Genomic DNA, 16,779 nt, shown 5'->3' on the forward strand with positions numbered 1-16,779 from the left:
GACGCAATTCCAGCCCTCAGTAAACCACTGTCTTTTAGAGGAGCTCTCATGAACAGATATTTACTGCCCAGTGAAAAGGGGTATAAAACTATAATAGGGTGAATTATGCCAAAATACATGCAGTTTATTAAAAGCACCATGCTCTTTCTCACCCATCATTTACACATGCTTTTCTTCTGCCTGGAATTATACTCAACCCCTTTTTCTTCTGGCAAACTATTATTCATTTTTTTCACGTTTTAAATAGATCTTTTTCCTTCCCTGACATACTCTTCTACAGCTAGTAAGTAACATGTGCAAGTTTCTAACCCAGATTGGCTGTTTCCTTGCATAAAGACAAATGAAGATTAGCTTTTTGTCACTATATTAAAATCTAGGTTATATTATTCAAGTACGGTCAGACCAACAGATCAGGAGGTGATTGCCATTGTAAAGACAGTTTGTTACTCAGTTCCCAGGAGGAGGGGAATGGCACACTGCACAGGCCACATGGAGAAGCACCAGGAAGTTAGGAGGCAGAGAGGATGAGGGAAAATGTGAGCAAGAGCCTTTATTGTGGGATGCGTGAGACAAGAGTAAGAAGACTTAGGATTGGCTAGTTTGAATAATTTCAGTGGGCTCTGGGACATAAGGGCCATTCCTAGTTGCCTAGCACTTGGCCCTTGAGTAATTAGGACATGGAAATAGTGGCCCAAGTGTGAGAGCCTCAATAAAAGAAGTAGTTGGTTTGCAGATGAAAGACACACTTGCAAGCCAGTCGTTCACTATCTCTAGGAATTGGCTAGCCCTAGGGGAGAGGCAGTCTCTTCAGGGTCAGCAAGGCCCCATGATGTCAAAGCATCAGAATAAAAAGACATGCTTAATACAGTCAGTGTATGGAAATTCCTCTAAAAATAATAAGAGTAGCTACAATTTTTCCAAACCCTGAATTAGACATTTCTTTTCTTTTCTTTGCCCCTTTCTTCCTTCCTTTACTCCTCCCTTCCTTCTTTTTTCTCTCTCTTCCTCTCTCTCTCTTTCTTGTTCTCTTGCTCCCCCTTCTCTCCTTTCCTTCCCTCTCTTCTCTTCTCTCTTTCCTCTATATCCCTTCTTCTTCCTTTTCCCTCCTTTCCTTTTCTTCATTTCAACAAATATTAATCAAATGCCTACTAAAATCCAAGCATTATTCTAACTTCTTATTTTCTCTTGAGGAGTAGAAAATACTGGTCTTACTTAGTAGATGAAGTAATTGGGAATAAAAAGGTTCAGTAACTTCCTGAGATCACACAAATCACAGGCAGCATAACCGGTATTCAAAATTAGTCATGTTTTATTCTTAAGTCTCTATGTTTAAACATTATGCTAAACACAGAACACATACTATCACAACCCTAAAAGTCTGACGTGTTTGAATCTAAGTATCACCCACCCACCAACTTGAGAACTGAACTGGTTTGTCAACTGGACTCAGAAAATATTAAGTACTTGGGAAACTGCAGTGACCCTTCATTCATCCATCCCACAAACATTAATTGAGTACCTGGTTTCTAGACTAAGTTTCCTCATTTATTAACTATGTGACATTGAGAAGGTCACTTAATCTCTCTAAGCCTTGGTTTCCTCATATATAAAACACAGATAGTGATAGTAACCTTACTAATACAAGCTTCTTTGGTAAATCAAAGTAGTTGTACAAAAATACTTTGTAATTTACTTATATAATAAGTGTGTATAATTTCTAGGTCTGGACCGCCCATTCCATGGCTGACAAAAATGTAAGATCAGCATTTCAAAGTTCAGTGACTTCTGAGTAATGAACTATACCTTTGTGTCAAGCAACTAAAAATTTGCTGGTGATGCACATTCAGTTGGACATTCTTGTCCTAAATGGTATCTTAATGGTATAATGCACTCCTGGTTATTAATTCTTTGTCCAAATTATATAAGTTCTAATTATAGGAGGGAAATTCAAATCTTAATTTCATTATATTGAACTTTCAAATCTTTTCTTATTTGCAAGTCAGGGCTATATGTGGAAAACATGGATTATATTTGACTTTGAGCCTTCTGGAAACATTGCTTAACCATCAAGATTTGGGTTACCAGGACAAAATAAAGTAAGTTGATTTTTTTATTCACACGGTCCTTTATTAGAATACCAAACACATAGATTTGTCTTTAGGCTAGAAGTTTTATGTATGAAGCAATCAATTTTATCACCTAAAGAAAGAGTTAAGGAATGTTTGCTTATATTAAGAACAGAGGATCTTCTTGGTCATAGAAAAACAAAAGCAGTAAACTTCCACTTCCAGTTTACTGGTAAATGGTAAATCAGATTTACCATTTCACCCTAAACAACCAAAAAATAGGACAAAATATATGAAGCAATATTTTTCAGACTTTGGACATCCGGCAGCATAGAACAGTGATTCCTGAGAGAAGGAAATGAGGTAAGCTCAGTTTACTGAACAAGAAGAGGGATTCCAAACTGAGCCCAGCATTCTCCTTGAGCTAAAGGGACAGAGTATGAAGTTCAGGAAGGCCAAGAAGGCTAGAATGCCCAGTACAAAGTAACAGCGAGGAGAGATCCCCTAAGAGTACTTTCTGGAGATTTCCAAAGAGTTGCCCTCATGTCTTCATGTGAAGACTTGGCTAATGTATGCATTTGAGGAAACTACCCAAGGCCAGAGAAAGAAACACCAAAAGAAAAAGGTGGGGAAATTTTTAGATCTCACACAGAGTTGGGAATAGTTCATATTTCCACCCATCAGAGAGAAACACATGTGGCATTGATTAGAGTCCCCAGAAGGGTATTGTGCTGTAGTGGAGCCTAATACATGAGAAATTGGAGTCTCAGGAGAGAAGACAAATAGGGGGAAAGAAAAGAATGTTGAAAAATCAATGGCTGTAAGTTTTCCGAATTTGAAGAAAACTATAAAGACATGGACCTAAGAAGTTTAATGAACTTCAAATATTAGAAATTTGAAGTAAGCCATACCAAGGCTCATCATAATCAGATTGCTTAAACTAGCAATAAATAAAAAACCTTAAATGCACAAGAGAAAATGACAAATTACATATAGAGCAGCAAAGATAAGAATTACAACAGATTTATCATTAGAAAACATGTAAGCAATAAGACAGTGGAAAAACAACCTTAAAGTATTGAAGGAAGAAACTATCAATCTGGAATGCTACATCCAGCAAAACTATCTTTCAAAAACTAATGGAAATTAAGACTTTTTTCATACCTATAAAGTTGAGAAAATTCATAACTGTCAGAGCAGCACTACAAGAAATATTAAAAGAAGCCCTCAGGCAAAAGGAAAATAATCATTTTTAATCTACACAAAGAAATGAAAAGTACAGGAAATAATAAATGTCAATGAATAAAAATACATTTTCCTTATTAAAAAAACCTCTTTAAATAATAATTGACTGTTTAAGGCAAAAATAATAACAATGTACTGTGGAGTTTATAACATAATAAAGTACAACATTTGACAATAGCATACAAGACTGGGAGGTGGAAATAAACTTTTACTGTAAAAAGCTTCTTATACTATTAGCTAAGTAGTATAATTTTGTTTGAAGGAAGATGTATTGAGTTAAAAATACTAATAGAGAAGATTAAATGGAATAATCACATGTAAATACTAAGAATAGATCAAAAAAAAAAGAGGGAAAAGAAAACTAACAGGACAAATAGAAAATAAATACAAATAAAAATAATAGATTTAAATCCAACCATATCAATAATTTCAATAAGTATTAATGATTCAAATGGGCCAATTAAAAGGAGGCAATTTTCAGGGACTTCCCTGGTGGTACAGTGGTTAAGACTCTGTGCTCCCAATGCAGGGGGCCCGGGTTCGATCCCTGGTCAGGGAACTAGATCCCATATGTATGCCACAACTAAGAGTATACATGCCACAACTAAGGAGCCGGTGAGCTGCAACTAAGAAGCCCCCCTGCCGCAACTCAGGAACTCACCTGCTGCAACTAAGACCTGGTGCAACCAATAAATAAATTAAATTAAATAAAAGGCAGCAATTTTTAGATTTCATTTAAAAATCAAGACACAACTAAATGCTATCTGAAATGAACCCCTTTAGAATATAAAGACAGACACACTGAAAGTAAAAGGATGGAAAGTGATATACCTTATTAAATCTAATGAAAAGAAAGCTGGGATGGTTACACTAAAGTCAGACAAAGTAGCTTCTAAATCAAGAGGTATTGCCAGAAATTCAATTCATCAAGAGGACATACAAACCTAAATGATCATGCCCTTAATAATATAGCTTCAATTTACATGAAGTAAAAACATAAAACTGGAAGAAGGAGTAGATTCACAATTTATAGTTGGAGAACTGAACATCTTTCTGTCAGTAACTGATAAAACAAGTAGACATAAAATCAGTAAGAATATAGAAGACTTGGACCATATTATCAACTAACTTGATGTAAGTGGCAATTACTCCACACAACAGCAAAATACGGATTCCTTTTTAAGTGTTCATGAAATATTTAAGAGAAAAACCCTATCTACCCTGATCCATAAAACAAGTCTCAGTAAATTTAGAAGGATTAAATCACATAAAATATGTGTTCTGACCCCCAAAAATTAAATTAGAAATCAAAAAACAAAATCAAAATAAAATCCTGGAATTCTCCAAACATTATGAAACTAAACAATACACTTATAAATAACCACTGATCAAAGAAGAAATCACAAGGGAAATTAGACAATATTTTGAACTGAATTAAAATGAAAACACAACACACCAGTAATCTTTGTCTTTTTTTCTTTTTCTATTTTTTTTTTTCCCAAGCCCACTAGATAATGCTTTAAAGGGAAGGGCTAGAAAGTGGTATACTTAACAAGAGCCTCAGGTCATTCTTTTTTTTTTTTTAATTTTTTAATTTAATTTTATTTATTTTTTTATACAGCAGATCCTTATTAGTCATCAATTTTATACACATCAGTGTATATAAGTCAATCCCAATCGCCAAATTCATCACACCCCCACCCCCACCCCCCAGCCGCTTTCCGCCTCGGTGTCCATACGTTTGTTCTCTACATCTGTGTCTCAATTTCTCCCCTGCAAACCGGTTCCTCTGTACCATTTTTCTAGATTCCACATATATGTGTTACTATACGATATTTGTTTTTCTTTTTCTGACTTACTTCACTCTGTATGACACTCTCTACATCCACCCAGGTCTCAACAAATGACCCAATTTTGTTCTTTATATGGCTGAGTAATATTCCATTGTATATATGTACCACATCTTCTTTACCAATTCATCTCTTGATGGGCATTTAGGTTGCTTCCATGACCTGGGTATTGTAAATAGTGCTGCAATGGACATTGGGGTGCATGTGTCTTTTTGAATTATGGTTTTCTCTGGATATATGCCCAGTAGTGGGATTGATGGATCGTATGGTAATTCTATTTTTAGTTTTTTAAGGAACCTCCATACTGTTCTCCATAGTGGCTGTATCAAGTTACATTCCTACCAACAGTGCAAGATGGTTCCCTTTTCTCCACACCCTCTCCAGCATTTGTTGTTTGTAGATTTTCTGATGATGCCCATTCTAACTGGTGTGAGGTGATACCTCATTGTAGTTTTGATTTGCATTTCTCTAATAATTAGTGATGTTGAGCAGCTTTTCATGTGCTTCTTGGCCATCTGTATGTCTTCTTTGGAGAAATGTCTATTTAGGTCTTCTGCCCATTTTTGGATTGGGTTGTTTGTTTCTTTAATATTGAGCTGCATGAGCTGTTTATATATTTTGGAGATTAATCCTTTGTCCATTGATTCGACTGCAAATATTTTTTCCCATTCTGAGGGTTGGTTTTTCATCTTGTTTATGGTTTCCTTTGCTGTGCAAAAGCTTTTAAGTTTCATTAGGTCCCATTTGTTTATTTTTGTTTTTATTTCCATTACTCTAGGAGGTGGGTCAAAAAGGATCTTGCTGTGACTTATGTCATAGAGTGTTCTTTCTATGTTTTCCTCTAAGAGTTTTACAGTGTCCGTCTTACATTTAGGTCTCTAATCCATTTTGAGTTTATTTTTGTGTATGGTGTTAGGGAGTGTTCTAATTTCATTCTTTTACATGTAGCTATCCAGTTTTCCCAGCACCACTTATTGAAGAGACTGTCTTTTCTCCATTGTATATCCTTGCCTTCTTTTTCATAGATTAGTTGACCATAGGTGTGTGGGTTTGTCTCTGGGCTTTCTATCCTGTTCCATTGATCTATGTGTCTGTTTTTGTGCCAGTACCATATTGTCTTGATTACTGTAGCTTTGTAGTATAGCCTGAAGTCACGGAGTCTGATTCCTCCAGCGCCATATTTTTTCCCTCAAGACTGCTTTGGCTATTCGGGGTCTTTTGTGTTTCCATACAAATTTTAAGATTTTTTTGTTCTAGTTGCATAAAAAATGCCATTGGTAATTTGATAGGGATTGCATTGAATCTGTAGATTGCTTTGGGTAGTATAGTCATTTTCACAATGTTCATTCTTCCAGTCCAAGAACATGGTATATCTCTCCATCTGTTGGTATCATCTTTAATTTCTTTCATCAGTGTCTTATAGTTTTCTGCATACAGGTCTTTTGTCTCCCTAGGTAGGTTTATTCCTAGGTATTTTATTCTTTTCGTTGCAGTGGTAAATAGGAGTGTTTCCTTAATTTCTCTTTCACATTTTTCATCATTAATGTATAGGAATGCAAGAGATTTTTGTGCATTAATTTTGTATCCTGCAACTTTACCAAATTCATTGATTAGCTCTAGTAGTTTTCTAGTGGCATCTTTAGGATTCTCTATGTATAGTATCATGTCATCTGCAAACAGTGATAGTTTTACTTCTTTTCCTTTTGTATTCTTTTTATTTATTTTTCTTCTCTGATTGCCGTGGCTAGGACTTCCAAAACTATGTTGAATAATAGTGGTGAGAGTGGACATCCTTGTCTTGTTCCTGATCTTAGAGGAAATGCTTTCAGTTTTTCACCATTGAGAATGATGTTTGCTGTGGGTTTGTCATATATGGGCTTTAGTATGTTGAGGTAGGTTCCCTCTATGCCCACTTTCTGGAGAGTTTTTATCATAAATGAGTGTTGAATTTTGTCAAAAGCTTTTTCTGCATCTATTGAGATGATCATATGGTTTTATTCTTCAATTTGTTAATATGGTGTATCACATTCATTGATTTGTGTATATTGAAGAATCCTTGCATCCCTGGGATAAATCCCACTTGATCATGGTGTATGATCCTTTTAATGTGTTGTTGGATTCTGTTTGCTAGTATTTTGTTGAGGATTTTTGCATCTGTATTCATCAGTGATATTGGTCTCTAATTTTCTTTTTTTGTAGTATCTTTGTCTGGTTTTGGTATCAGGGTGATGGTGGCCTCATAGAATGAGTTTTGGGAGTGTTCTTTCCTCTGCAAGTTTTTGGAAGAGTTTGAGAAGGATGGGTGTTAGCTCTTCTCTAAATGTTTGATAGAATTCACCTGTGAAGCCATCTGGTCCTGGACTTTTGTTTGTTGGAAGATTTTTAATGACAGTTTCGATTTCATTACTTGTGATTGGTCTGTTTATATTTATTATTTCTTCCTGGTTCAGTCTTGGAAGGTTATACCTTTCTAAGAATTTGTCCATTTCTTCCAGGTTGTCCATTTTATTGGCACAGAGTTGCTTGTAGTAGTCTTGTAGGATGCTTTGTATTTCTGCGGTGTCTGTTGTAACTTCTCCTTTTTCATTTCTAATTTTATTGATTTGAGTCCTCTCCCTCTTTTTCTTGATGAGTCTTCCTAATGGTTTATCAATTTTGTTTATCTTCTCAAAGAACCAGCTTTTAGTTTTATTGATCTTTACTATTGTTTTCTTTGTTTCTATTTCATTTATTTCTGCTCTGATCTTTATGATTTCTTTCCTTCTGCTAACTTTGGGTTTTGTTTGTTTTTCTTTCTCTAGTTCCTTTAGGTGTAAGGTTAGATTGTTTATTTGAGATTTTTCTTGTTTCTTGAGGTAGGCTTGTATAGCTATAAACTTCCCTCTGAGAACTGCTTTTGCTGCATCCCATAGGTTTTGGATCGTCGTGTTTTCATTGTCATTTGTCTCCAGGTATTTTTTGATTTCCTCTTTGATTTCTTCAGTGATCTCTTGGTTATTTAGTAACGTATTGTTTAGCCTCTATGTTTTTGTGTTTTTTACATTTTTTCCCTTGTAATTCATTTCTAATCTCATAGCGTTGTGGTCAGAAAAGATGCTTGATATGATTTCAATTTTCTTAAACTTACTGAGGCTTCATATGTGACCCAATATGTGATCTATCCTGGAGAATGTTCCATGCGCACTTGAGAAGAAAGTGTAATCTGCTGTTTTTGGATGGAATGTCCTATAATTATCAATTAAATCTATCTGGTCTATTGTGTCATTTAAAGCTTCTGTTTCCTTATTTATTTTCATTTTGGATGATCTGTCCATTGGTGTAAGTGAGGTGTTAAAGTCCCACACTATTATTGTGTTACTGTCGATTTCCTCTTTTATAGCTGTTAGCAGTCGCCTTATGTATTGAGGTGCTCCTATGTTGGGTGCATATATATTTATAATTGTTATATCTTCTTCTTGGATTGATCCCTTGATCATTATGTAGTGTCCTTCCTTGTCTCTTGTAACATTCTTTATTTTAAAGTCTATTTTATCTGATATGAGTATTGCTACCCCAGCTTTCTTTTGATTTCCATTTGCATGGAATATCTTTTTCCATCCCCTCACTTTCAGTCTGGATGTGTCCCTAGATCTGAAGTGGTCTCTTGTAGACAGCATATATATGGGTGTTGTTTTTTTATCCATTCAGCAAGCCTGTGTCTTTTGGTTGGAGCATTTAATCCATTCACGTTGAAGGTAATTATCGATATATGTTCCTATGACCATTTTCTTAATTGTTTTGGGGTTTTTTTGGTAGGTCCTTTTTTTCTCTTGTGTTTCCTACGTAGAAAAGCTCCTTTAGCATTTGTTGTAGAGCTGGTTTGGTGGTGCTGAATTCTCTTAGCTTTTGCTTGTCTGTAAAGCTTTTGATTTCTCCATCAAATCTGAATGAGATCCTTGCCGGGTAGAGTAACCTTGGTTGTAGGTTCTTCCCTTTCATCACTTTAAGTATATCATGCCACTCCCTTCTGGCTTGTAGAGTTTCTGCTGAGAAATCAGCTCTTAACCTTATGGGAGCTCCCTTGTATGTTATTTGTCATTTTTCCCTTGCTGCTTTCAATAATTTTTCTTTTTCTTTAAGTTTTGCCAATTTGATTACTATGTGTCTCGGCGTGTTTCTCCTTGGGTTTATCCTGTATGGGACTCACTGCGCTTCCTGGACTTGAGTGGCTATTTCCTTTCCCATGTTAGGGAAGTTTTTGACTATAATCTCTTCAAATATTTTCTCGGGTCCTTTCTCTATCTCTTCTCCTTCTGGGACCCCTGTAATGCGAATGTTGTTGTGTTTAATGTTGTCCCAGAGGTCTCTTAGGCTATCTTCATTTCTTTTCATTCTTTTTTCTTTATTCTGTTCTGCAGCAGTGAATTCCACCATTCTGTCTTCCAGGTCACTCATCCGTTCTTCTGCCTCAGTTATTCTGCTATTGATTCCTTCTAGTGTAGTTTTCATTTCAGTTATTGTATTGTTCATCTCTGTTTGTTTGTTCTTTAATTCTTCTAGGTCTTTGTTACACATTTCTTGCATCTTCTCGATCTTTGCCTCCATTCTTTTTCCGAGGTCCTGGATCATCTTCACTATCATTATTCTGAATTCTTTTTCTGGAAGGTTGCCTATCTCCACTTCATTTAGTTGTTTTTCTGGGGTTTTATCTTGTTCCTTCCTCTGGTACATAGCCCTCTGCCTTTTCATCTTGTCTATCTTTCTGTGAATGTGGTTTTTGTTCCACAGGCTGCAGGATTGTAGTTCTTCTTGCTTCTGCTGTCGGCCCTCTCCTTTTTTTCTTTTTCTTGCATTTCATATTCAATCCATCAGTAATCCATTAGTAAGTCAACCTATCTTGAGAATATGTCAAGATTCTGGTCCTTTCTCACCACCTCTATTGTTACTTAACTACACCCCATCCAAGCTACCATTATCTTTCTCCCGGATTACTATAATGCCTTCTAACTGAATTCTGCTTCTCCCTTGTCCCTAGTTTATCCTCAATACAGCAGCTACAGTGATCTATTAAAACCTAAAACAATATCATTGCTCTGCTCATAACACTGCAGGAACACCTTATTTCACTCAAAGGGAAAAAAAAATCAAAGTCCTCATATAGGGTTCTATGTGACCTGCCCTCCGTCACTTCTCTGGCTCCATCTACAACTTCCTTTTCTCATTCTGTTCCAGTCACACTTTGCTCCTTCTTCCTCAAACATACCAGGCACAGATCCACCTTAACACCTATCTTCTGAATGATTACTCAACCTAGAATGCTTTTCCCCAAAATATCTTCCTGCTAACTCCTTCACCTTAAGTTTTTCCCCAGTTGTCACCTTGTCCATGAAGCCTACACTAAACACTCTATTTAAAGTTGTAGTGGACTTCCCTCGTGGTGCAGTGGTTAGGAATCCACCTGCCAACGCAGGGGACATGGGTTCGAGCTCCGATCCAGGAACATCCTACATGCCCCAGAGCAACTACATGCCCCAGTTGCACCACAACTACTGAGCCTGCACTCTAGATCCCGTGAGCCACAACTACTGAGCCCTTGTGCCACAACGACTGAAGCCCATGCACCTAGAGCCAATGCTCCACAACAAGAGAAGCCCCTGCAGTGAGAAGCCCACGCACCACAGCCAAGAGTAGCCACCCTCACCGCAACTAGAGAAAGCCTGCATGCAGCAATGAAGACCCAACACAGCCAAAAATTAGTTAATTAAAAAAATTGCAGTCACCTGATCCTTTCTTCCCCTTAACCTGCTCTCCTTTTGCTTCCCTCAATACACTTATAAACTTTTAATGTATAAACTTTTAATCAAATTGATGTATGTTGTTTATTGTTGTTATCTGTCAGTCTCTGATAAACTATAGACTATAGTGCCATAGGGTAGCAGAATCTTTGTTTTATTTATTGATGCATCCCATGTGTATAAAGTGCTACCTGGCACATAGTAGGTATTTGATAAATATTTGTGGAATTGAACTGAACTAGAGGAAGAAAAAAGTCTCAAAATACTCTGAGGGATACAGATACATGAGTTTTCCCTAATCCTTAGCTTATGGTCAAATTGAAGAAGGCCTTCCCTAACCATCTCATCAAAATCATGTTCCTTGTGCTATACACTCTCTTAGCATTCAGTAATGTTCTTTCCTATCACTTATCACTATTTGTAATTATGTATTTATTTGTGTGATTTGTTAATTTAATGTCTAGATGGTGATCTCCATGCTGGCAAGGATCGTTACACATTATATTCCAACATCTTGTAGGCCAGTGCTTGGCACATGATAGGTACAGAGTAAATATTTGATTAATCCATTCATTCATTTAACAAATATTTATTGAGTGCCTACTGTATACCAATCACTATTGTAGTCATTGGGAATATAGATATGAATGAAACAAAGTCCCTTCCCTCATGAAGCTTATATTCTAATGGGGAAGAGAAATTATAAATAAAGTAGAATATGTGACATATCACATGGTGATAAAAGGTTATGGGGACATCAAGTGGTAAATAACTGATGAGAGGAGGTTGAGCATAGCCAATGAATTTCCACTAGACCAGGTTTGGACATGGCTGTTTTCTTTCTCTAAAATATTGGAGGTGGTTGGGTGAAGGTGAGGGAGGCAGTTAAGCAGGAAAAGCAAAAAAGTGGGATTAGAGCCAAGTAGAAAGTCAATAAGCCAAAATTGGGAGTCCCAAAAAGGCACCAGTATAAAAGGAGAAAATGCAAGTGTCAAAGCTCACATTATACTGAGTATACTTCTTTAGAAGTTGGGGTCCAGAACCAAGAATCCAGGAATCAGGGATATGAGAATAAGAGTGAATGGGGAACAAATGAGGTTAGGCTACTTACAATTATATCAAAATTCTCAATTTCCCACTATTTTATGTGTCTATCAGAGAAGCACACCGATTTTTTTTATTCACCTGTCTTTGACCTTTGAATGTTCAAGGACATCAAAACTATGAGACCAATGAAGAATTGCATTTATAAGTGATAAACCTGTTTCATCTTTAGACAGTCATTGGTTAAAGCTTCTTCTGTTGAATTAAATCCATTCAGTTAAGGGCTTTGTATGCAAACCTATATTCTTAAGAGATTAAAGATGCAATTTAGACACACATTTTAGAAGCTGAATGCATGAATCATTATTTTAGTACATATTGTCCATTAATCTGCTGTTCTATTGGGAACCCATTTGGAATGTGGCTGCTTACTAATTAGCAGGATTCTAGTGCTGAGCTGCTTCCTGATTAAATGTCCTTTTGAATCAATAAAACATCAGGAGGGATTATGGTGATGTGGGATTAGCCCCATCTAACCAAATAAAATGAGCTGTGTTGTTTTCTTAAACTATCACGTTGCAAGAGCTGATGAGAGGAGCAATTTCGAGAACGCTGCGGCAAAGTTGTTTTGTGTGTGTGTGTGTGTGTGTGTGTGTGTTTTAACATTGAGATTTTGTTTTTTGCCATTTCCCTACCAAGCAGAGACATTAGTGAATGACTGCCAGGATAAGGCGATTTTGAGAAAGACTTGATTACGATTTCAAATCTCTACTCTGAATCACCCTTATGAGTGAGTGAGTTCAGGTTGTGTTGAATGGAATTTATTATCCCGGTTCTTGGCCAGGAGCATGTAAGTCAAAATTAGTATTTAATGTTTCTCTGTGACTTTGCAGTAAATGGTAATTAATGAGGGCAGAGAGAGAACAGGAGGCAAACTAATACTCTAAAACTGTATTGGCAAAATTAAATGCTTCAAACCCAGTTTAAAACATAGGCACATGAGCCAAATTGTGTCAGGGGAGGGGATAAATAATGAAGCTGCTATGGAGGCTTCGTAAATAGAGTGGCACAATTGACATAGCCCCAAGTAGAACTTATCATACATATCTGGTCCATTGTTGGGAGTGCAATTAGGTTGAAAAGGACTGGTTTGATAATCCTAGGAACAACCAGAGGATTTTAGGAGATAAAGGAAACATGAGGTGTCTGATTCAGCAATTACTTTTTAATGGGAATAGGAAAATTGTTAGGCAGTGAGCTATTAGAGACATGGTATGAATCTGCCCATTGGTTGGGTCCTGGAAACCAGATCTGGCTTTTATGAGTTCATTAATTCCAATCTTCTCTTCCAGAGCCCATAATTCATACGGGGTAAGAATTCTAATAATAATATTGCTAATAAAGTTATTATTAATAATAGCCAACATTTATATAGTGTTTACTATATTCCATGCAATGTTCTAAGTGCTTTATAAATATTAACTCTTTTAATCCTTACACATACCTCATGAGATAGGTACTATTATTTTCAAATGAGGAAGCTGAGGAACAGAAAGGTTAAAACTAGTATGTAACTGATAAATGAATTCATCAGTAAGGCTAAGTCAAACGCAGGCTCTCTAGCTTCGGGGTCTTGGCTTTGAATACACTATAGCAACTCTCCTACAAGTCCTATGCAACTTAAAGGCTTATAGGATAGTGGCTAGGCACAGGGGCTTTAGGCAAACTGCCTGCATTTCATAGCCAGCTCTACCCTTGGGCTTGGTGCTGAACACAGTTCTGGACTTGAGGAGCTCAGTATCTTATTGCCCTAGGACCCAGGAGAGGTGTAGGATATGAATACAAAGTGAGGACACTTTTAAGTTCCAGGGGCATGTATAATCCAAGGAAACCCATGGCTTGCAGGTAGCATCTCCTCACCTGTTTAGCACCTCCACTACCCCTTCAGCCCCCATCCATGCAGAAAGGCTTCATGAGCTCCTGAATCACATAGGCCTAGATGGAAATCCCAACAATGATGTGCACTGGCTTTGAGAACTTGGACAAGTCACTAATTTCTCTGAACCTTAATTTTCTACCTGTCAAATGGAAAAAGAATCCTTTTGTCTGGATTTGAGAGTTTATTGACTATGTATCAAGGAAGGGCTATGCTTCTCACAGGTAACTGGAAGGTGAGAAGAACACAGTTTAGGCTACATGATTAAGAAGGTGAAAGCAGGGCTTCCCTGGTGGCGCAGTGGTTGAGAATCTGCCTGCCAATGCAGGGGACACGGGTTCGAGCCCTGGTCTGGGAAGATCCCACATGCCGTGGAGCGACTAGGCCCGTGAGCCACAATTGCTGAGCCTGCGCGTCTGGAGCTTGTGCTCCCCAACAAGAGAGGCCGCGATAGTGAAAGGCCCGCGCACCGCGGTGAAGAGTGGACCCCACTTGCCACAACTAGAGGAAGCCCTCACACAGAAACGAAGACCCAACACAACCATAAATTAATTAATTAATTAATTAAAAAAAAAAAAAGGAAGATGAAAGCAAAGAAAGATGGTGCAGTTGGATGAGCTTTCCAGCAGCTGAGTAAAATAACAACCAAAATACCCTCCTGACTCAGAAGGATTGATGCATGTACACCTCACATGTCCAGGCATGGGGCTACATGCTCTACATGGCTTATCTCGTTTCATACTCCCAACAGCCCCATGAGTTAATGTATTTTTATACCCACTTCACAGGTGAATAAAATGAGGTTCAGAGTCCTTAAGTGAATTGTCCCAAAAGTTGGGATTCTTTAAATCTTTGTTCCTATTATGGGTTGAATTTTATCCCCCCTAAATTCATTTGTTTAATACCTAGCCCCCAGCCCTTAGACCATGTATTTGAAGGTCAGGTCTTTAAAGAGGTGATTAAATTAAGATGGGGCCATTAGAGTGAGCCCACATCTGATCTGACTGGCGTCCTTATAAAAAGAGGAAGTTTGGACACACAGAGAGACACTAAGGATAGGCTCACCCAGAGAAAAGACCCTGTGAAGACACAGCGAAAAGGTGGCCATCTGTAGGCAAGGAGGAGCCTCAGAAGAAGCCAAATCTACAGACGTCTTGATTTTGGACTTCTAGCCTCCAGAACTGTGAGAAAATAAATTTCTGTTGTTTAAGCCACTCAGTCTGTGGTGTTCTGTTATAGAGCCCTAGCAAACTATACAGCTCCTGCAGGCTAACAGCCCCTTGCATAGTCTTTTTTCTATCTGCCTCCTTTTCCTAGCATATTTTGTGCCCCTCAGCTGGAATAGTAGATTACAGGATTCTCAAGGGAATGGCTCTAATGATTTAACTTTTCAAATCATGGGACTTAACTATGATTCTAGCAGTCTGAACAGAGCTGGCTCTTCAGTACTACTTAATACTCAGCTGAGCTTGGTAGGACTTGTAGGAGCTCACCAGATGAGGGACGGGGAAAAGTAACTCAGAGGTAGAGGGAGCAGTGTGTGCCAAGACAAAAAAGCAACAAGAACATAGGTTTGGAGAACCAAACTGTCCATTGTGGCCAGAGCATACATTTCAAAAGGTGGAGAAAGGCAATGAGCTTGGGAAGGGAGTACTGGCACACCTTTGATTGAAGCCTGTATAAAACTCAGAGAGAAACATGTCACCTGTAAGTAACATCATCAAGATTACAAGGATGTTTCTATGAAATAGCCCCCATTTTGTGTTTTTGGCATCTGCATAACAGATGACATTTTAATTTTATTAAAATTCCAATGAACAAATGAAGAGGAAAAAAAAAAAAAAACCAACAAAAAAGAACAAAAAACACACACCAGAAGCAAAAACTAACAGGCACTCTGGTCTCCGAATCTAGAAGGAAGCTCCACTGACTATAAACACATGGAATCTGGGAAAATCATTGAGTTGGTGCCCCAAGCTTTGTCCTGCCTACCTATAAAAAGTGCAGAAGACAGAAGATATTTCATCCCTTCACCACAGTCTTCCCCTTGATTTGGAGGCCCCAAGTCTTAACGAACCAGAAAATGACATAGATGCTACTTTCTGTATCCACCTGAGTACTGTTCCTGCATCTCCTTCCTTCATCCAAGGTTACACACCAGTACACTTACCCACACACTGCTTTTTTGTGCCTATGCAGAGACCACAACTTCTAGGAATGATAGAGCAGAAAGTTGGGGTGAAGAAGGCAGGAATAGCTAGACCCGGCTGTGGTATTTGCATATGGAAATATAAAGTCACGTGGGTTGAAGAAGAAAGAGGGGATCCCTGGTAGTTGTATATGTTGAGGAGTATGTAAAAAATTAATATACAGAAACCTCAGTTAAATAGAGTTGGGATACCAGAAGGGAAAGCTCTCATGCCCTGTGACATTAGAGCCCAACAGTAAGGAAGGACTTTCCTGGCAAGGACTCAGCCAATGAGAAGCCATGGACACTTTGTTTATTATAGCCCTCCCAACTCCCTTTTCCTTTCTATAAAAGCATTCTCTTTCCCTTGCTGTCTGGGGGACTTGAGCATGGCTCACCATGATTGCAGACCACAAACTGCAATTCTCTATTGATCCTGAATAAACCCATCTTTGCTGGAGAAATATCTGGCAGTCTGTTTGTTTCAGGTCAACAAGTGTACCCATTATGACATACTACACCAATTTAGTGTCTGATATCCAGCAGGTGTGGTGAGAAGATCCCACCTCTGAGGTGGTCCCAACAGAGGGGCACAAGACAAATGCCTGAGAAGCACCAAATATTGGTGGGAGTCTTCACTCACCCCTTGACTGAGGGGCTGAATGAGCAGTGAGTA

The 16,779-nt window shown here is 37.9% G+C and overlaps 1 protein-coding gene across 1 annotated transcript in view; it reads left to right on the forward strand.

Moving 5' to 3' along the window:
- LOC309640237 (uncharacterized protein C1orf87) overlaps positions 1–16,779 on the forward strand; it is a 123,206-nt gene that overhangs the window by 67,719 nt on the left and 38,708 nt on the right. The window contains 1 exon segment of the mRNA XM_082418744.1: positions 1,999–2,096. Coding sequence (XP_082274870.1) covers positions 1,999–2,096 — 98 coding nt within the window.

Source organism: Balaenoptera physalus, assembly GCF_965194825.1.
Source record: "Balaenoptera physalus genome assembly, chromosome: 1".
Lineage (NCBI taxonomy): Eukaryota > Metazoa > Chordata > Mammalia > Artiodactyla > Balaenopteridae > Balaenoptera > Balaenoptera physalus.